The following is a 22,950-nucleotide window of genomic DNA, read 5'->3' as shown; positions in this document are numbered from 1 at the left end:
GTGTTCTCAGTCAACTTTTTTTAAAGTGAGAGAGAGAGAGAGAGAGAGAGAGAACAGCTCACTGAACATAACTCGCCCTAGCAGAGCTGGTTATGCTTTTATGTTATCCATAGCGCTGGTGACTGCAGAGCATTTCGCGTTCAGAGCACACACTGGACGCTCTGGCCAATGAGTAGGGTTGAGCCGAACATTCTGACCTCAAAATGGCAGTCAAGCACCCAAGCTATCATTGGCTAGCTTGCTAGCTACTTCCAGACACATAATGAGAGAATACCCCACTCTGACCATTTTACTCACCCTAGCAGAGCTGGTTAGGCTGTTTGAATGTTATCTAAAGTGTTGGTGACTGTAACTGTGCTGCTTGCAACAATTTAATTATGCTTTTTTGCCAACGTTTACTGACGCTGGCCATATTCAATGGGTGTTGAGTGTTGGTAAATTCATCAGTTAGACTGCACTCTGGAAAACTAAGATGAGAGTGTACCTAGCTAGCTAAACAATGAACCATAATCCCAACTCATGACGTTACTACCCTGCATGAATCTGCAGGTAGCTAACCAACCAGGTTCAATGTTAGCTAGCTAACATTAGGCTATAACTAGTCAAGCAAATGTGTTTGAGATACAAAGAATAAGATCATACACATAACATTAGCTAGTGAGTCAGCCAGCTAATGTTAGCTAGCTAACAGTACACTTTAACTTGAAATGAACCCACTTTCTGTCAAAATTAGAAATGTGTAATGTCTGTCTCCAGATTACATCTTCAAACTTGCCCTTCAAACTAAGGGCAACCATGGCATCCGGAAGGAGACGCATCCAACCATGATATATATGGGTAAGATAGTCTACTATCTTACCCATATATATCATGGTTGGATGCGTCTCCTTCCGGATGCCATGGTTGCCCTTAGTTTGAAGATGTAATCTGGAGACAGGTGTTTTCTCCATCTCCTTAGCTATCATACTCGAATTCCACTGATTTCAAAACTCGGTCCTCCAGAAAGTGAAGAGCATACACGTAACGTTAGCTAGCGAGCCAGCCAGCTAACATTAGCTAGCTAACAGTACACTTTAACTTGACATTAGGTTTATGCAGTTTTACTACGCGATACATTTTTAAAAAAGCCGCGTTAGGCAGGATTACCTAAACACAGATTTAAAAAAAAAACACCTACACTGGACTGAACACGCCAGCCTGGTCACAGGCAAACAACTGTCTGGGCTTGGCACTCGAAAAAGGGCAAGGGGCTTCGTCTCCAAGGACATCATCCTGACAATTTAGCACACCATGTTAACAACTCACATGGACTACTGTGCCACAGTTTGGCTTCCCACACTACATCATTGCAATAAGACCAGTCTTAACCAGCTACAGCATATCATCAACAGCGCTGCTCGTATCATGACCGGGAGGGAACACATAAAGACAGAGGTTCTTCTCAATTCTTACCGATTGAGATACAGATACATTTTCTCATTGACAATGTAGCATTTGTAGGTAAGGACAAAAAGGACATGAAGCCCACAATGTGTCCAGCACACACAAACATGGCCTTTTGCTGTCCGCATTCCATTGACTGGTGCTACCGGAGTTGGGATGGAATTACCTCATGTCTAGAAAAAATATGTCAGAGTAGGTGTCTAAATGACTAAGAGTAACTGTGTTATCACAATACTGAAGTCAGCCATGAGAGGGTGTGTAACTGAGTTGAACTGACTGTATTTTCTCCCATCATGTCACATTTTTACACACACAGCTCTAAGACCATTCAATGTAGACTACAGGGTAAGGGGAGAGGTGTAAAAATATCCTCTTCATTTGCTTAAAACTTAGGCCAATAGTGGGCCTACTGTTGGGTTGCCTCACATCTCAAACAAACAAAAGCTCCAAACATTACAACACAATGTAAAATTAGGATATTTTACGATGTATTTAAAAAATGTAGTGTTTTCACAAGAGAATGACAGGCATAAGGTGTTGAATTTGAGTGTTTTAGAAAGACATATTTTTCCCAATGAATGGGGCACAATACAAACAAAACAAAAGAGATGTGAATGTATAAACTGTGTGCGTGAATAAATTGCAACCAAGTTGAGTGGGAAATCATGTTGGGTTTTTATTTTAGTGGAATATCCACACCTTGAAATAAAGGAGTAGGCTACCTTACTGTACTTACACACGCATGCACGCATTTGACATTGGGTAGTTGTCTGTGGTCCTGAAAATGTTCCCTATGGGGACATAAGGACATTAGGCTATTGAACAATCAACTAAGACTTTAACAAATAACTTTCCTATGTTTGTTTTAAAATTGGCATGGATGGTCTTACCACAGTCTACAGCAACCTGCCAGCAAATATCCCTGGCTAACCTATTCGGTCAAGCAAGCATTTAGGCATATAACTCATCATGACAATCCCAAAGTGATATCAGCAGAGCAACGGTCAAAACGTCAATTACTTTTTGGATTACGTTGAATAGAAAAGAGCAGCTGTTAACCTGTTAGGGCTAGGGGGCAGCATTTGCACGTCTGGATAAAAAAAATGTACCCGATTTAATCTGGTTACTAATCCTACCCAGTAACTAGAATATGCATATACTTATTATATATGGATAGAAAACACTCTAAAGTTTCTAAAACTGTTTGAATGGTGTCTGTGAGTATAACAGAACTCATTTGGCAGGCAAAACCCTGAGACATTTTCTGACAGGAAGTGGATACCTGATGTGTTGTATTGACTTTAAACCTATCCCATTGAAAAACACAGGGGCCGAGGAATATTTTGGCACTTCCTATTGCTTCCACTAGATGTCACCAGCCTTTACAAAGTGTTTTGAGTCTTCTGGAGGGAGATCTGACCGAACAAGAGCCATGGAACGATGATGTCCCATTAGACACCTGGCGCGCGAGTTCATGTTGGGTACCCTCGTTCCAATACGTTATAAAAGAGTATGCATTCGTCCACCTTGAATATTATTCATGTTCTGGTTAAAAAAGGCCCTAATGATTTATGCTATACAACGTTTGACATGTTTGAACGAACGGAAATATATTTTTTCCCCTCGTTCATGACGAGAAGTCCGGCTGGCTTAGATCATGTGCTAACAAGACGGAGATTTTTGGACATAAATGATGAGCTTTTTTGAACAAAACTACATTCGTTATGGACCTGTGATACCTGGAAGTGACATCTTATGAAGAGAATCAAAGGTAATGGATTATTTACATAGTATTTTCGATTTTAGATCTCCCCAACATGACGTCTAGTCTGTATCGCAACGCGTATTTTTCTGGGCGCAGTGCTCAGATTATTGCAAAGTGTGATTTCCCAGTAAGGTTATTTTTAAATCTGGCAAGTTGATTGCGTTCAAGAGATGTAAATCTATAATTCTTTAAATGACAATATAATATTTTACCAATGTTTTCTAATTTTAATTATTTAATTTGTGACGCTGACTTGACTGCCGGTTATTGGAGGGAAACGATTTCCTCAACATCAATGCCATAGTAAAACGCTGTTTTGGGATATAAATATGAACTTGATAGAACTAAAAATGCATGCATTGTCTAACATAATGTCCTAGGAGTGTCATCTGATGGAGATTGTAAAAGGTTAGTGCATCATTTTAGCTGGTTTTATGGTTTTGGTGACCCTGTCTTTGAATTGACAAAACATTACACACAACTCTTGTAAATGTACTGTCCTAACATACTCTAAGTTTATGCTTTCGCCGTAAAACCTTTTTGAAATCGTAAAACGTGGTTAGATTAAGGAGATGTTTATCTTTCAAATGGTGTAAAATAGTTGTATTTTTGAAAAATTTGAATTTTGACATTTATTTGGATTCAAATTTGCCGCTCTTGAAATGCACCTGCTGTTGATGGAGTGCACCACGGGTGGCACGCTAGCGTCCCACCTAGCCCATAGAGGTTAAACGTCTGACCAAGTTAGTGAATTGGAAAACACTGGTACATTGTTATTGCGTGTGCGGCTTGCGTTCCCAACCCTGGTTGAGAAGGACTTTTGGCTCAGACCTCGCATCGACCATCTCTCGAGCCACCAGCCAAGGCACGCACAGTTAGAGAGATTGCACTCTGAAAGCAGAATATTTTATAACCCAATTAAATCCATGTTTAGACTTGTCTGACCCACTGGCCTACCTCTCTTATTGTGCATTTAGGCCTGGAACTTTCTTGTGAAGGGCACTCTTTAGGGCTACAAGCTTTTCCCTGTAGGCCTAGAATAGGCTACTACCTGACATTTCTAATAATAATAGGCCTATGTCAATTGCCTAGGCTATTAGGCTAATCCAACAGTCAAATCCAACATTTGACCAAAACAAATTCACACTGTCACACTAAGCATAACTGTAGGCCTATAACCAACCCTCTCTCTGTCATAACTCTAGGCCTTTAATGGAAACAAAATGCAGGTCTATGTTGCTGGGTGAAATAGGTTAGGGTGAATGTGAGGATGCTTCTTTCATGGCACATGCCTGCTAATTGGAGTTAATGTATCCTTCGGGTGCAAACAGGTCCATGCAGTCTCTGACTGGTGACAGATGGTAGTTTTATTTTCAGCCACGATAGGGAAGGCACCCAGAGGTCCGGTGAATCTAAATTGGAAACGTCACGTGAGGCTTGAGGCCTTTTGCCGGAGTCTTGGCCCGCCATATGGCACGTGTCGGAGAAAGGGGCGGTCATTGATCCCACCATTGTCCATGCAGGGATTTTACAAAGTGCATCCATAGGTGCACTACACCATCAGTCAGCCTCAGTATCAATACTATAAAACTGCAGCATCCGGAGTTTGCAGACAGATTGAATCAGAACTTTTCAAAGGATATGGAACTCTTTTAACAACATAAAATGCATTAAAAGGTAATTATTTATAGTTTCAGTTTTAAGAATGTCTCTTGTCAGCTTTTTATTGCCTGTAGACTGCTATTTGTGTTGGGTTTAAACATTACTCTGCTAGTGGGGGGGGTTTTTTGGGGGGGGGGGAGGACTGTGGAGTTTTATAGCCTATATTTTACACTTACTAGTACATCGTACTGAGAAGTGGTTATAGGGCTATTCAACATAAGGGTCAACTTGTTGTGGTATATAGGCCTATTTATGAAAACAATAGCAAACGCACTTTATTATGCACAGGGATGATGCATAGGGATGATAATGATGAATGTATCAGTGGCTCATTCAGCCTACCATGCCTCATAAAATGATTCATTGCTTGCATGGCTATTTGGCAGGCATTAATAGTTGAATCTGTCTAAGCTCAGATCATGCAGTTACATAATCATACATGGGTGTTAGGATTACATAGAGTTACACACATTTGCCGCAGGTGTCTTTGTATCAGCAGTTTTGAACTATGTAAGTAACTTTCTCCTTCTCTGCCCTGACAGACCCTCTAACACAGAGGACAGCGCCATGCCAGTGTCACAGCAGGATGTTTCCAAATGGACCGAGGAAAGCCGCAACACTCAGAACATGGAAACAGTAAACGGTGCGCACAAGACCATGAGTATGGACGGTGACAATGACGATGATGATGGATTCAACAGAATGGAAGAGAATAACGACGATGAGGAGCAGGGGGAAGAAGGAGGGTTGGGGGAAGAAGAGAGCCTTGAGGAGAGTCCTAAGAGGAGTGGGACCAAGAGGAAGAAAATGACAAAAGCCCGACAACAGAGGTTTAAGGTCCGACGCATTAAGGCCAACGAGCGAGAGAGAAACCGTATGCACGGGCTCAATGATGCGCTTGAGAGTTTGCGTAAAGTTGTACCTTGCTACTCCAATACTCAGAAACTTTCCAAAATAGAAACATTGAGGTTGGCAAAAAATTACATATGGGCTCTCTCTGAGATCTTGCAATCGGATGAAAGTCCAGAGTTGATGTTGTTCGTGCAGGCTCTATGCCAAGGACTGTCCCAGCCCACCACCAATCTAGTGGCAGGATGTCTGCAGCTCAACCCCTGGACGTTTTTACCAGAGCAGGCCCAGGACATCCCATCTCAGGTGCACCAAACATCGACTGCATCCTTCTCTTTGCACCCCTCCTATCCTTACCCTAGCCCGCCGTATGGTACCATGGACAGCTCCCATATCCACCACGCCAAGCCCCACACTGTCGACAATGCGCTTGAGCCGTTCTTTGAAACTACATTCACAGACTGTACCAGCACCAGCCCCCGGTTTGAGGGACCACTAAGTCCACCATTGAGCGTGAATGGGAACTTTTCCTACAAGCACAAGTCAACGACGGAGTTCGACAAGAGCTATGCCCTTTCGATACAATATGCACCTCAAGGTCTGGCAGGAGTACAATGTCTTCATCCGTTTTATGCAAGCTCATCACAGCGCTTTGATATTCCCATGGACAACTTTATGTCGTACGAGACTCATAACGAGAGGATGCTGAACGCTTAGCTCAATGTCATATTCCAGAAAACATTTACATTTACATTTAAGTCATTTAGCAGACGCTCTTATCCAGAGCGACTTACAAATTGGTGCATTCACCTTATAATATCCAGTGGAACAACCACTTTACAATAGTGCATCTAAATCTTTTAAGGGGGGGGGTTAGAAGGATTACTTTATCCTATCCCAGGTATTCCTTAAAGAGGTGGGGTTTCAGGTGTCTCCGGAAGGTGGTGATTGACTCCGCTGTCCTGGCGTCGTGAGGGAGCTTGTTCCACCATTGGGGTGCCAGAGCAGCGAACAGTTTTGACTGGGCTGAGCGGGAACTGTGCTTCCTCAGAGGTAGGGAGGCGAGCAGGCCAGAGGTGGATGAACGCAGTGCCCTTGTTTGGGTGTAGGGCCTGATCAGAGCCTGAAGGTACGGAGGTGCCGTTCCCCTCACAGCTCCGTATGCAAGCACCATGGTCTTGTAGCGGATGCGAGCTTCGACTGGAAGCCAGTGGAGAGAGCGGAGGAGCGGGGTGACGTGAGAGAACTTGGGAAGGTTGAACACCAGATGGGCTGCGGCGTTCTGGATGAGTTGTAGGGGTTTAATGGCACAGGCAGGGAGCCCAGCCAACAACGAGTTGCAGTAATCCAGACGGGAGATGACAAGTGCCTGGATTAGGACCAGCACCGCTTCCTGTGTGAGGCAGGGTCGTACTCTGCGAATGTTGTAGAGCATGAACCTACAGGATCGGGTCACCGCCTTGATGTTAGTGGAGAACGACAGGGTGTTGTCCAGGGTCACGCCGAGGCTCTTGGCACTCTGGGAGGAGGACACAAGGGAGTTGTCAACCGTGATGGCGAGATCATGGAACGGGCAGTCCTTCCCCGGGAGGAAGAGCAGCTCCGTCTTGCCGAGGTTCAGCTTGAGGTGGTGATCCGTCATCCACACTGATATGTCTGCCAGACATGCAGAGATGCGATTCGCCACCTGGTTGTCAGAAGGGGGAAAGGAGAAGATTAATTGTGTGTCATCTGCATAGCAATGATATGAGAGACCATGTGAGGATATGACAGAGCCAAGTGACTTGGTGTATAGCGAGAATAGGAGAGGGCCTAGAACAGAGCCCTGGGGGACACCAGTGGTGAGAGCACGTGGTGCGGAGACAGATTCTCGCCACGCCACCTGGTAGGAGCGACCTGTCAGGTAGGACGCAATCCAAGCGTGGGCCGCGCCGGAGATGCCCAGCTCGGAGAGGGTGGAGAGGAGGATCTGATGGTTCACAGTATCAAAGGCAGCAGATAGGTCTAGAAGGATGAGAGCAGAGGAGAGAGAGTTAGCTTTAGCAGTGCGGAGAGCCTCCGTGACACAGAGAAGAGCAGTCTCAGTTGACATGAAACCCCTGAAGTGTCTAACATTTTGTGTTTGATTACACATGGACAATGAATGCACTTGTAAATGATTTATGTATTTGTTTATTCGTTACTACCTTTACGGGTAGAATTATCTTTTTTGTATGACACAATTATACTGTTTCATTTTTCTATGCAAACTTCTTGATAGAAAGAGCAAATGAATGTGTATTGCCCAAACCAATCATATACCAAGAGCAATAGTTTGGATTCATCAAATAATTGTTACAATAAACAATAATGGAAATAAAAGCGTTTCTATATGTATGACTTTGTTTGTGTATTTCTCAACCAATTACTTATCCCTCTTTGTAATGATTATGCTATCAATGTATACCATTAATTAGGCTACTCATTCTTTTACCCAAGCATTAGCCTGCAAACAAGCGCACTGTATGTGCTGTCCAGTGCTTAAATTAGAACCTTGGAATAAGATGTAGGCTAACTAACGATAATTGACATCCAGTTCTGCATTGGTACAAAATGTGCCAAAATTGCTGACTGCACTGTTCGAAGGAAAAAAAGATGGCAATAGTCATCATCATGTGTTTCTCCTTTCAATGGGTCAATACTCTAGCTGCTCTGAAGTTGTTGGACGCTCATACATATGATTATTAGTCAATAACACAGTTATTATTCCATTTGTCATTAGCTTCTGATGTTTGCCTATCAATTACTTTGGTAGTCAAAACACAACAAGATACTGAACACAACAAGACGCAACATGTAGCCTTCCTCCACCATTCAAGCTTCAGACAGAGTCAGTAGACATCAGATAACGGGTTCAAATAGTATTTGTTTTCTTTCAGATACTTTAGCTGCGCTTGATTGAGCTTGCCAGGCGTAATGGAACCGATGCAATAGTGCCAAAATTGCAAACCCCACCCATCTGGCACTCCAGGAAGGTTAAATTATACCACTAAGTATTTTAAATAAAGCAAATACTATTTGAACCCAAATATGGACATAAAACAATCAGCACAAACTGCTGCCAAACGTTTTGTATTGTAGATATGTGGTAGTTGTTCTTAACTGACCTGCCTAGTTAAATAAAGGTAGTAGAGTAGTGGCTCGAGGGCACACACTTAATGTGTTGTGAAAAGTGTTATGAAATGTAATGTCATGTAATATTTCAAATTGTATATAACTGCCTTAATGTTGCTGGACCCCAAGAAGAATAACTGCTGCCTTGGCAGCAGCTAATGGGGATCCTTAATGAATACAAATACAAACATTACACGCTACTGTACAGTATAGTAATATGTAGTACACAGTATGAGCATACTGTAAACTCTGAAGCATTATATTATGAATGTGTGAAATACCTGAACCGAGGACAAATAGATTGATAAAGAAGAGTGTCTTTCCGAGTGCTGACGTAATCTATAATGCTTTTGCTGGCTAAGGCTATGCACTGTAATAAGATTTAATGATGTAATCCCTGTTATTGTTGTGCAGATGTTATGAAACAATATTCTTCATCTATGGCCATTTTATGAGATCATTAAGTCCTTTATCCACCTCTGCATTAGAAATGACACTCTGTAGTTTCCAAGGTTAATGAGGTGGCATCCTTGTTGTCCACATTATTTCCACAATACACAATTTACAAGGTAGTTGCCTATACTGTGCTTTTGATTTGAAATGATCAGGGGGCCCATAAAAAATATAATTCACACCACATATAGTATATACAGTACAATGCAAACACAAACAGTGACAACCTATTTGTGTGTTGGTTACACCCTCATGATACAAAGCCAAGCTTGTCAAGGCTAACTAAGTATTAAGGGCCAACCGATTTAGGTGTCATGAGATTAAATGAGGAGAAGACTCTCTTAACTGGAAAACAACTTCAAAACTATTTACTGAAGTCGTTGTGTGTAAAGAGGGAAAATGTGTATATTTTGGGATGTGAACACTTTGACCTGACGAAGATCAGTTTCGGATCGAAACGTTGTCAATAAAGAGGTGAATTGGGAGCTTTAGCAGTGTGCGGGCCTTCTTGTTCTATAAAGAGGGCAAAACCATCATGTGAATGAGATTCTGCCTATATTGCAGCAACCCCCACCCCTGTTAGACAGACTGAGATAGTTACCCTTTCAAATAATACACATAAAGCATCATACCTGAATGTTTAAGTATTATCGTATATGTTATCTTATTTGGAATACCATGGTTATGTGGAAAGACAGAGGGACCAAACAAGGAATGCCAGAGTGGAGGGGGCTGCATGACTCCAGTGCTACCAACTCTATCATGACCCCAAGAAAATTCAGTGTGTCCAAAATGTTATATGTCAGTGTGTTCCCAACAAATATGTCTAGCGGCACTCTAGCCAATACAAATGATTGGTTTCAGAAGTTTCTGAGTAAATGTTCCACTCCATGACTTATTACCTGACTAAATAAAGACTATTAACTGTAAATTGTATGATAACTAAATGAACCCTCAACCGGCTGGTAGAGCATGTTTGACAGTGGATTTAAAAGTGGATATGAAACAAAACTTAAGTTGAACTTGATTGGTCATCTCTCCAAGCTCTCCTTTCAAATACATGTAAAATAAATACTGCCCATCTCTCTCTCTCTCTGTGTGTGTGTGTGTGTGTGTGTGTGTGTGTGTGTGTGTGTGTGTGTGTGTGTGTGTGTGTGTGTGTGTGTGTGTGTGTGTGTGTGTTGCCAGTTAGTGTGTCTCTCAGTGATCTACTTTAGGGTCAGCTCCAGAGATTGGGTTAACCACTTCTGAGAATCAGCCCATGCTCAGGTGGGGTGGGTTCATGGGTGCTCATTTAACCCCGATTGAAGAGGGTAATCCTGGGACTTGGAATAAGTCACTGGATCAGATGGTCAAGGTCGAGGCACGTAATGGCATGACAGGGTTGTGTTCGTAAGGCACCAAATGGGAGCAGTGTGCCCATAATCCCAGTTACCTTCTAGGGATTTACTTTCCAATCCAATTTTAGCCTGTCATTTCAGTTAAGATTGTCAGACTAATACAGATTAGCCTATTTACTGAGCCAAGCATGTTATGTCTTCCTTGAGCATTCAGAGCAGTGAGGCCATCCTTGTTTGTTAACTGACCTACAATCTATGTACATACAAAGTAAATAAAAAGTGTTGGCATGGACCAAGCCAATGTTTGCAGACTTCACTGACCTCAGACACTTTAGATGACACATGGTGGATACATTTTGGGCTGACATTGTCTGATATTTCATGTGATTGAGTGGAGGTCAGTCCAGGTAGGAAAGGAAGAATGTACCTCCATTATAAATTTGAGAACATTTTAAAACAATATTTAAGGAATTTAAAAACAAACGTAATACAACTTTAATATTCTGATTATAGGTTAGCAAAACAAGCTTTATTCACTTATCACAGCTATTTAACTGTCATTGATGGGCAAAAATTACAAAATACAATTACAAAACACAAATACAAAATAGCATAAAGATCAATGCATCAAATTATACAATGGGTTCTAATCCTGAATGCTGATTGGTTAAAATTGCATTCCAGCCGGTGTCTATTCCACAAGTTACCACCAGCTAAATCTATGATTTAAAATGCCTATTTACTCTGTTCCATCTGACTGTGCAATCCACTGTCTCATCAGCCCAGCCAGGCAATTTATAAACTTGATCTCCACTATAAAAACATCTAGACATTAAGTCACATTTCTTTCAAATCAAATCAAATTTTATTGGTCACATACACATGGTTAGCAGATGTTATTGTGAGAATAGTGAAATGCTTGTGCTTCTAGTTCTGACAGTGCGGCAATATCTAACAAGTAATCTAACAATTCCACAACAACTACCAAATACATACAGATCTACGTAAAGGGATGGAATAAGAATATATACATATAAATATATGGATGCGCAATGACCGAGCAGCATAGGCAAGATGCAATAGATGGTATAAAATACAGAATATACACATATTAGCTGAGTAATGCAAGATATGTAAACATTATTAAAGTGGAATTATTAAAGTGACTAGTGATCCATTTATTAAAGTGGCCAATGATTTCAAGTCTGTATCTAGGCAGCAGCCTCTCTGTGTCAGTGATGGCTGTTTTAACTGTCTGATGGCCTTGAGATAGAAGCTATTTTTCGGTCTCTCGGTCCAAGCTTTGATGCACCTATACTGACCCCGCCTTCTGGATGGTAGCAGGGTGAATAGGCAGTGGTTCGGGTGGTGAGGGTTTTATTTTTATTTGTATTTTTTTAAAACTTTTATTTAATTTAACCTTTAACTAGGCAAGTCAGTTAAGAACAAATTCTTATTTACAATGATGGCCTACCAAAAGGCAAAAGGCCTCCTGCGGGGACGGGGGCCTGGGATTAAAAAAATAAAATAAATACAATATAAATACATAACAAAACACACATCACAACAAGAGAGACCTAAGACAACAACATAGCAAGGCAGCAACACATGACAACACAGCATGGTAGCACCACAACATAACAACAACATGGTAGAAACGCAACATGGTAGCAGCACAAAACATGGTACAAACATTATTGGGCACAGTCAACAGCACAAAGTTCAAGAAGGTAGAGACAACAATACATAACACAAAGCAGCCACAACTGTCAGTAAGAGTGTCCATGATTGAGTCTTTGAATGAAGAGATTGAGATAAAACTGTCCAGTTTGAGTGTTTGTTGCAGCTCTTTCCAGTCGCTAGCTGCAGCGAACTGAAAAGAGGAGCGACCAAGGGATGTGTGTGCTTTGGCGACCTTTAACAGAATGTGACTGGCAGAATGGGTGTTGTATGTGGAGGATGAGGGCTGCAGTAGATATCTCAGATAGGGGGGCCTAAGAGGTTTTTATAAATTAGCATCAACCAGTCTTGCGACAGGTATACAGAGATTACCAGTTTACAGAGGAGTAAACTGGTAGTGCAGTGATGTGTCCTATAAGGAGCATTGGTGGCAAATCTGATGGCCAAATGGTAAAGAACATCTAGCCGCTCGAGAGCACCCTTACCTGCCGATCTATAAATTATGTCTCCATAATCTAGCATGGGTAGGATGGTCCTCTGAATCAGGGTTAGTTTGGCAGCTGGGGTGAAAGAGGAGCGATTACGATAGAGGAAACCAAGTCTAGATTTAACTTTAGCCTGCAGCTTTGATATGTGCTGAGAAAAGGACAGGTCAGGACAGGTCGTTTCACTGAGCAGCCATTACGAACACAGGCTGTAAAACAGTGATCACTAAGGTCATTACAGAAAACACCAGACTGATACCTATCAGGATTATTTGTGAGGATAACATTGAGGAGAGTAGCCTTTCTGGGTGTTTGGAAATATACCTTGTGGATTTGGTGATAATCTGAGAAAGATTTAGGGAGTCCCATTGCTTTAGGACTTGGTCAGATGGTTTAAGCATGTCCCAGTTTAGGTCACCTAGCAGGAAACATTCTGACTTAGTGTAACGGGCCAGGAGAGAGCTTAGGGCAGGTAGGGTACAGCCCGGTGCTGATGCAGGACAATAGCATCCAGCAACAATCAACAAAAAGCTATTTGAAAGTTTAATGCTTAAAACCAGCAAATCAAATTGTTTGGGGACAGACTTGGTGGATACAACTGAGCACTGAAGGTGATCCTTGGTAAAGATTGACACTCCCCCACCTTTGGAAGATCTGTCTTGCCAAAATAGGTTATAACCAGAAAGGTTCACATCAGTATTCAAAACACTCTTTCTTAACCACGTCTCAGTAATGACCAACACATCTGGATTGGAGCTGTGAACCCACACTTTCAATTTATCAATTTTAGGAAATAAGCTTCTAGTGTTAATGTTCAGAAAACCCAGGCTTTTACGAGAGCAGAAATCAGTGAAGCAGATATCAGAGCACAAGTTAGAATTGGGGCTAGCAACAGTAGGTGGGCCAGGGTGTACATGCACATTTCCAGATATCATCATCAGTAATACAATCAAGGCACAGCATAGGACAAGGAGAGCTCTGCAGTGCTGATTTATGACATCTGAATGTGCATCAGATGGCAACAAGATAATATTGTACATCAATTTCATAAGGTAACATGAATACAAAACTGGCGAAAGGTGGTTAGAATAGGATGGGAGGCCAAAGTCTGTGTAACCAATAGAGAGTCAGAGTTCCGAGTGTGGGAACAAACATAGTCTGTCCCATTGTTGGATAAAGAAAGTAGGAAGTCAACAAAGTATGCAGGTGTCCTGAGGAAAATAGCAAAAGGCACAAGAAAAAAATGAAATACACTGCTCAAAAAAATAAAGGGAACACTTAAACAACACAATGTAACTCCAAGTCAATCACACTTCTGTGAAATCATACTGTCCACTTAGGAAGCAACACTGATTGACAATACATTTCACATGCTGTTGTGCAAATGGAATAGACAACAGGTGGAAATTATAGGCAATAAGCAAGACACCCCCAATAAAGGAGTGGTTCAGCAGGTGGTGACCACAGACCACTTCTCAGTTCCTATGCTTCCTGGCTGATGTTTTGGTCACTTTTGAATGCTGGCGGTGCTTTCACTCTAGTGGTAGCATGAGACGGAGTCTACAACCCACACAAGTGGCTCAGGTAGTGCAGCTCATCCAGGATGGCACATCAATGCGAGCTGTGGCAAGAAGGCTTGCTGTGTCTGTCAGCGTAGTGTCCAGAGCATGGAGAAGTTACCAGGAGACAGGCCAGTACATCAGGAGACGTGGAGGAGGCCGTAGGAGGGCAACAACCCAGCAGCAGGACCGCTACCTCTGCCTTTATGCAAGGAGGAGCAGGAGAATCACTGCCAGAGCCCTGCAAAATTATCTCCAGCAGGCCACAAATGTGCATGTGTCTGCTCAAACGGTCAGAAACAGACTCCATGAGGGAGGTATGAGGGCCCGACGTCAACAGGTGGGGGTTGTGCTTACAGCCCAACACCGTGCAGGACGTTTGGCATTTGCCAAAGAACACCAAGATTGGCAAATTCGCCACTGGCGCCCTGTGCTCTTCACAGATGAAAGCAGGTTCACACTGAGCACGTGACAGACGTGACAGAGTCTGGAGACGCCGTGGAGAACGTTCTGCTGCCTGCAACATCCTCCAGCATGACCGGTTTGGCGGTGGGTCAGTCATGATGTGGGGTGGCATTTCTTTGGGGGGCCGCACAGCCCTCCATGTGCTCGCCAGAGGTAGCCTGACTGCCATTAGGTACCAAGATGAGATCCTCAGACCCCTTGTGAGACCATATGCTGGTGCGGTTGGCCCTGGGTTCCTCCTAATGCAAGACAATGCTAGACCTCATGTGGCTGGAGTGTGTCAGCAGTTCCTGCAAGAGGAAGGCATTGATGCTATGGACTGGCCCGCCCGTTCCCCAGACCTGAATCCAATTGAGCACATCTGGGACATCATGTGTCTCTCCATCCACCAACGCCACGTTGCGCCACAGACTGTCCAGGAGTTGGCGGATGCTTTAGTCCAGGTCTGGAAGGAGATCCCTCAGGAGACCATCCGCCACCTCATCAGGAGCATGCCCAGGCGTTGTAGGGAGGTCATACAGGCACGTGGAGGCCACACACACTACTGAGCCTCATTTTGACTTGTTTTAAGGACGTTACATCAAAGTTGGATCAGCCTGTAGTGTGGTTTTCCACTTTAATTTTGAGTGTGACTCCAAATCCAGACCTCCATGGGTTGATAAATTGGATTTCCATTGATTATTTTTGTGTGATTTTGTTGTCAGCACATTCAACTATGCAAAGAAAAAAGTATTTAATAAGATTATTTCTTTCATTCAGATCTAGGATGTGTTGTTTAAATTAGTTCTGAGTAATATGTAATTTGTTTTACACTGGGCTGAACTACACGCCAATGTATTTTGTAACAAGAGCTGGAATGTGTATTTACAAAATACTTTTCTTAATCCTTTTTTAGATTGGTTCACAATTTTCTTGCCCCCTTTTACTGTGCTTTGGTATCAGAAGTATTATGGCACTATGGTGTGATGAGTGTCTGCTAAATGAACTAAATATAAATGTATATGTGAAAATGAACAATTGCAAACCATTCTGAGTATTATTCTAATGAGCTCTGCCTTGAAACAAGGCCAATAATAATACCCAGTGTGCTTGGCAGTTTATTTTGGTATGTTCATATACATTTTAGTTTTTGATAATTTAGCAGATACTCTTATCCAGTGACTTACAGTCAGTGCATTCAATGAAGATAGAATAAACAACAACATATCACAGTCATATCAAGTAAAATGTTTTTGTAACCATTACTGAGAATATTGTTGCTGTTCAGCCCAGCTTCTTGAAAATTGATTTATGTATTTTTGAAAACAAAATAGTAGTTAATTAAATACGTTACAAAATACAAGTACTTTTTAGTCTATTTAAGTGATAATGCCCGAGAAGCCGGTGTTTGGAGGATATGTTGGCACAGGTGTTCGTCTCGGGCTGGCAAACAGTGACAATATATTCTCCAAACATCGGCTTCGAGGGCATATCACTTTTATACAATGTGTTACCAACATATTAAAATAATGATTGGCATATTTTCATAAAAACATTTATTTTGATTAATTTATTCATACTATTTCATCCAGATATAGCCATGCAGACATCTAGGGTTGCCAGAGACACAACCCAGTCGTTCAGTCTTTTTGTTCTGTATATATGGATGCTACCCAGTCATTCGTTCTAAATGTTCAAATGCCATACTGGTTGGCAACGTTCATATCCCTTGCTTGCTAGTTAGCCAACTACCGCTAACTTACACTCATGTCAGACAGTGCAGCCAGAATAACAACAGTAGCTGCATTTGCGTTTGTTTAGTCTGTTTTCTAGTAACATTTATTTGGATACATCCATAACAATATTTGATATTGATTTATACACTTTGTTCTGTTGGAATTTAGAATTCCCAAATCAAAGCTTTTGATTAAGCATGCATTATCTACACCTAATGCATAACCAATTAAATAAAAATATTCAAATATTTTGGGGTTTGAATCATTCACATGTTCAAAAAGGTCATTCTAAAAGAATTTTAAAAAATTGCAATAACCAGAAGGATCAAAAGAAGGATCAAAAGACACTGCGATGTTTAACAGTGAGAATGGCAGAATGGTGAACTTACTAAATGAAATGAGAGTTTGACTGTGTGATAATAGGTTGCTTCTTGTGTAAATATTTTCTGTCTGGATTTTAATGATTTGTATGTGGGATTTGTATGTGTATGTAGGTGCGATTTCACTTGGCATAGAAAATGTGCTCTCTCGTCCGGACACTGTTGTTCAGAGGAGCTAGCCAACAACACAGCTAACACAATCACTTCAAACAGAAGCTGCAAACTAGCTGCACTTGGATTTGTTTTACCTTTTTCCAATTGGCATTTCTTTGTATAAATTGGCATAAAATTATGCCAGATGATTCATGATTTCAACTGGCTGAGAAACGCTGCCTTTCTGTCTGTCTCGTCCCGAATCTCCCGACACATTCATTACTATGGGACAGCTGGAGATCGAATTTGAATATTGAAACGATGTTGCAAATGACGCGGAGAGACAGACAGCAAGGTTTATACAAATGTCCGCTGCTGAAAACAAAATGTCATCCCCCTTATGTACTCCCTGTTCACCCATGACTGCGTGGCCATGCACGCCTCTAACTCAATCATCAAGTTTGCAGACGACACAACAGTAGTAGGCTTGATTACCAACAACGACGAGACAGCCTATAGGGAGGAGGTGAGGGCACTCGCAGTGTGGTGTCAGGAATACAACCTCTCACTCAATCTCAACAAAACAGAGATGATAGTGGACTTCAGGAAACAGCAGAGGTAGCACCTCCCTATCCACATCGAAGGGACAGCAGTGGAGAAGGTGGAAAGTTTGAAGTTCCTCAGCATACAGATCACGGACAATCTGAAATGGTCCACCCACACAGACAGTGTGGTGAAGAAGGCGCAACAGCACCTCTTCAACCTCAGGAGGCTGAAATGTGGCTTGTCACCTAAAACAAATTCAATTAGCACTAAGGTGTGAAGTAAAAGGCCTGTGGGTGTGACACCTACTCCCATTGCCTGCTGCACTGCTGCTTGGATTCCACCTGGCGATCTGTTCAGCGTCTGCCCTGGCCTGTCTCCACCTGTCTGATACAGGTACCTCCACTACACTCGCCCCTCTCTCCCGAGCTTTCGCTCGCCTCCAGCACACACGCACTGTTGGGGTGAGTAACTCTGAACTTACAATGTCTAGCCCCATGTCGTTTTATATACTGCTTCAAAAAATAAAGGGAACACTTAACCTCTCAAGGGAAGGTGGGACGAAATCGTCCCACCTACGTAACAGCCAGTGGAATCCTGTGGCGCGTTATTCAAATACATTAGAAATGCTATTACTTCAATTTCTCAAACATATGACTATTTTACACCATTTTAAAGACAAGACTCTCGTTAATCTAACCACACTGTCCGATTTCAAAAAGGCTTTACAACGAAAGCAAAACATTAGATTATGTCAGCAGAGTACCCAGCCAGAAATAATCAGACACCCATTTTTCAAGCTAGCATATAATGTCACATAAACCCAAACCACAGCTAAATGCAGCACTAACCTTTGATGATCTTCATCAGATGACACGCCTAGGACATTATGTTGTACAATACATGCATGTTTTGTTCAATCAAGTTCATATTTATATCAAAAACCAGCTTTTTACATTAGCATGTGACGTTCAGAACTAGCATACCCCCCGCAAACTTCCGGGGAATTTACTAAATTACTCACGATAAACGTTCACAAAAAACATAACAATTATTTTAAGAATTATAGATACAGAACTCCTCTATGCACTCGCTATGTCCGATTTTAAAATAGCTTTTCGGTGAAAGCACATTTTGCAATATTCTAAGTAGATAGCCCGGCATCACAGGGCTAGCTATTTAGACACCCACCAAGTTTAGCACTCACCAAAGTCAGATTTACTATAAGAAAAATGTTATTACCTTTGCTGTTCTTCGTCAGAATGCACTCCCAGGACTTCTACTTCAATAACAAATGTTGGTTTGGTTCAAAATAATCCATAGTTATGTTCAAATATCCTCTGTTTTGTTCGTGCGTTCAAGACACTATCCGAAGTGTAAAGAAGGGTGACGCGCCGACGCGTTTCGTGACAAAAAAATTCTAAATATTCCATTACCGTACTTCGAAGCATGTCAACCGCTGTTTAAAATCAATTTTTATGAAATTTTTCTCGTAAAAAAGCGATAATATTCCGACCGGGAATCTGTGTTTTAGTACAAAGAGAGAGAAAATAAAAACATGGGGTCGCTTCGTGTGTAACCGATGTGAAATGGCTAGTTAGTTAGCGGTGGTGCGCGCTAATAGCGTTTCAATCGGTGACGTCACTCGCTCTGAGACCTGGAGTGGTTGTTCCCCTTGCGTTGCAAGGCTTTTGTGGCGCGATGGGTAACGATGCTTCGTGGGTGTCACTTATTGATGTGTGCAAGGGTCCCTGGTTCGAGCCCAGGTTGGGGCGAAGAGAGGGACGGAACCTACACTGTTACATTGGTGCCGTGACCCGGATCATTGGTTGCTGCGGAAAAGGAGGAGGTCAAAAGGGGGGTGAGTGTAACCGATGTGAAATGGCTAGTTAGTTAGCGGTGGTGCGCGCTAATAGCGTTTCAATCGGTGACGTCACTCGCTCTGAGACCTGGAGTGGTTGTTCCCCTTGCGTTGCAAGGGCCGCGGCTTTTGTGGCGCGATGGGTAACGATGCTTCGTGGGTGTCAGTTATTGATGTGTGCAAGGGTCCCTGGTTCGAGCCCAGGTTGGGGCGAAGAGAGGGACGGAACCTACACTGTTACACGTGCACGCGCCTCAGTCTCATTGTCCTCTGATAGACCACTTACCAAAGGCGCTAATGTTTTTCAGCCAGGGGCTGCATCGACATCATTCAGCTTTTTCCCGGGTTCTGAGAGCCTATGGGAGCCGTAGGAAGTGTCACGTTACAGCAAAGATCCTACGTTTTCAATAAAAAGAGTCAAGAAGCCCAAGGAATGGTCAGAGAGGGCACTTCCTGTACAGAATCTTCTCAGGTTTTTGCCTGCCATATGAGTTCTGTTATACTCACAGACACCATTCAAACAGTTTTAGAAACTTTAGGGTGTTTTCTATCCAAAGCCAATAATTATATGCATATTCTAGTTTCTGGGCAGTAGTAATAACCAGATTAAATCGGGTACGTTTTTTTATCCGGCCGTGTAAATACTGCCCCCTAGCCCTAACAGGCTAGATACATATTTCAAATACATGTAACAGAAATACTGCCCATCTCTGTCAACAGTGTCTGGAACATCACTCTGATATAAGATTTGTAAATTGAGTAATATAAGAATATAATGGTGGCGGAGGAGATGGCTGCGGTTCTACGGGTTCCGAACAAACTGTGCTATTTTGTTAGTTTTTTCGCGTTGTTTGAAACTCATTTTGTACATAACGTTGCTGCTACCATCACTTATGACCGAAAAGAGCTTCTGGACATCAGAACGGCGATTACTCACCTCAAATATTTTTTCTTTAATAAGTCCGATATATACTGCTTTGTCAAAGAATATACTGCTTTGTCAAGACAAGGCCCAAATCCCTGTCATCACCATGAAGTAAAGACAGAGGAAAAGAGAGAGGAGGATGGGGTTCCTTGTAAGAATTTGCAGACAAGTTGGTCAACTACCACTTCCATCCATATTATTGGCCTATGGGCAATCATTGGAAAACAAACTGGACAATCTACGATTAAGACTATCCTACCAACGGGACTGTAATATCTTATGCTTCACCGAGACATGGCTGAACGACGACACGGATAATATAGAGCTGGCTGGCTTCTCCGTGCCTCGGCAGGACAGAGAAGATACGTCTGGTAAGATAGTTCTCATCTATATTATTCGTAGCCATCTTTTTATCACCAACAACTGATGCTGGCAATAAGACCACACTCAACAAGCTGTATGAGGCCATAAGCAAACAAGAAAGTGCTCATCCAGAAGAGGCACTCCTAGTGGCCGGGGACTTAATACACATTGATTACACTATGTAAAAAAATGTATGAACTTGTTAAACAACACAATGTAACTCCAAGTCAATCACACTTCTGTGAAATCAAACTGTCCACTTAGGAAGCAACACTGATTTACAAAACATTTCACATGCTGTTGTGCAAATGGAATAGACAACAGGTGGAAATTATAGGCAATAAGCAAGACACCCCCAATAAAGGAGTGGTTCAGCAGGTGGTGACCACAGACCACTTCTCAGTTCCTATGCTTCCTGGCTGATGTTTTGGTCACTTTTGAATGCTGGCGGTGCTTTCACTCTAGTGGTAGCATGAGACGGAGTCTACAACCCACACAAGTGGCTCAGGTAGTGCAGCTCATCCAGGATGGCACATCAATGCGAGCTGTGGCAAGAAGGCTTGCTGTGTCTGTCAGCGTAGTGTCCAGAGCATGGAGAAGTTACCAGGAGACAGGCCAGTACATCAGGAGACGTGGAGGAGGCCGTAGGAAGGCAACAACCCAGCAGCAGGACCGCTACCTCTGCCTTTATGCAAGGAGGAGCAGGAGAATCACTGCCAGAGCCCTGCAAAATTATCTCCAGCAGGCCACAAATGTGCATGTGTCTGCTCAAACGGTCAGAAACAGACTCCATGAGGGAGGTATGAGGGCCCGACGTCAACAGGTGGGGGTTGTGCTTACAGCCCAACACCGTGCAGGACGTTTGGCATTTGCCAAAGAACACCAAGATTGGCAAATTCGCCACTGGCGCCCTGTGCTCTTCACAGATGAAAGCAGGTTCACACTGAGCACGTGACAGACGTGACAGAGTCTGGAGACGCCGTGGAGAACGTTCTGCTGCCTGCAACATCCTCCAGCATGACCGGTTTGGCGGTGGGTCAGTCATGATGTGGGGTGGCATTTCTTTGGGGGGCCGCACAGCCCTCCATGTGCTCGCCAGAGGTAGCCTGACTGCCATTAGGTACCAAGATGAGATCCTCAGACCCCTTGTGAGACCATATGCTGGTGCGGTTGGCCCTGGGTTCCTCCTAATGCAAGACAATGCTAGACCTCATGTGGCTGGAGTGTGTCAGCAGTTCCTGCAAGAGGAAGGCATTGATGCTATGGACTGGCCCGCCCGTTCCCCAGACCTGAATCCAATTGAGCACATCTGGGACATCATGTGTCTCTCCATCCACCAACGCCACGTTGCGCCACAGACTGTCCAGGAGTTGGCGGATGCTTTAGTCCAGGTCTGGAAGGAGATCCCTCAGGAGACCATCCGCCACCTCATCAGGAGCATGCCCAGGCGTTGTAGGGAGGTCATACAGGCACGTGGAGGCCACACACACTACTGAGCCTCATTTTGACTTGTTTTAAGGACGTTACATCAAAGTTGGATCAGCCTGTAGTGTGGTTTTCCACTTTAATTTTGAGTGTGACTCCAAATCCAGACCTCCATGGGTTGATAAATTGGATTTCCATTGATTATTTTTGTGTGATTTTGTTGTCAGCACATTCAACTATGCAAAGAAAAAAGTATTTAATAAGATTATTTCTTTCATTCAGATCTAGGATGTGTTGTTTAAATTAGTTCTGAGTAATATGTAATTTGTTTTACACTGGGCTGAACTACACGCCAATGTATTTTGTAACAAGAGCTGGAATGTGTATTTACAAAATACTTTTCTTAATCCTTTTTTAGATTGGTTCACAATTTTCTTGCCCCCTTTTACTGTGCTTTGGTATCAGAAGTATTATGGCACTATGGTGTGATGAGTGTCTGCTAAATGAACTAAATATAAATGTATATGTGAAAATGAACAATTGCAAACCATTCTGAGTATTATTCTAATGAGCTCTGCCTTGAAACAAGGCCAATAATAATACCCAGTGTGCTTGGCAGTTTATTTTGGTATGTTCATATACATTTTAGTTTTTGATAATTTAGCAGATACTCTTATCCAGTGACTTACAGTCAGTGCATTCAATGAAGATAGAATAAACAACAACATATCACAGTCATATCAAGTAAAATGTTTTTGTAACCATTACTGAGAATATTGTTGCTGTTCAGC

General features: G+C 42.6%; 1 protein-coding gene across 1 annotated transcript; it reads left to right on the top strand.

Moving 5' to 3' along the window:
• Positions 1-4,769: 4,769 nt before the first annotated feature.
• On the top strand, positions 4,770-8,095 carry LOC106574388 (neurogenic differentiation factor 1). Its single transcript, XM_014150242.3, has 2 exons — positions 4,770-4,885; positions 5,413-8,095. Exon 2 carries the CDS (start codon positions 5,438-5,440, stop codon positions 6,434-6,436), a length of 999 nt encoding a protein of 332 aa, XP_014005717.1. The 5' UTR covers positions 4,770-4,885; positions 5,413-5,437; the 3' UTR covers positions 6,437-8,095.
• The last annotated feature ends 14,855 nt before the right edge of the window (positions 8,096-22,950 follow it).

The sequence above is a fragment of the Salmo salar genome, chromosome 16 (genome assembly GCF_965601325.2).
Source record: "Salmo salar chromosome 16, fSalSal1, whole genome shotgun sequence".
In the NCBI taxonomy this organism is placed as follows: domain Eukaryota; kingdom Metazoa; phylum Chordata; class Actinopteri; order Salmoniformes; family Salmonidae; genus Salmo; species Salmo salar.
Note: the sequence above shows the minus strand (reverse complement) of the source record. Positions and strands in the feature narration are given on the sequence as shown.

What these genes read in the sequence shown, in the direction of transcription:
- LOC106574388 (XM_014150242.3), top strand. Translation starts at nt 5,438, where the DNA reads ATGCCAGTGTCACAGCAGGATGTTTCCAAATGGACCGAGGAAAGCCGC.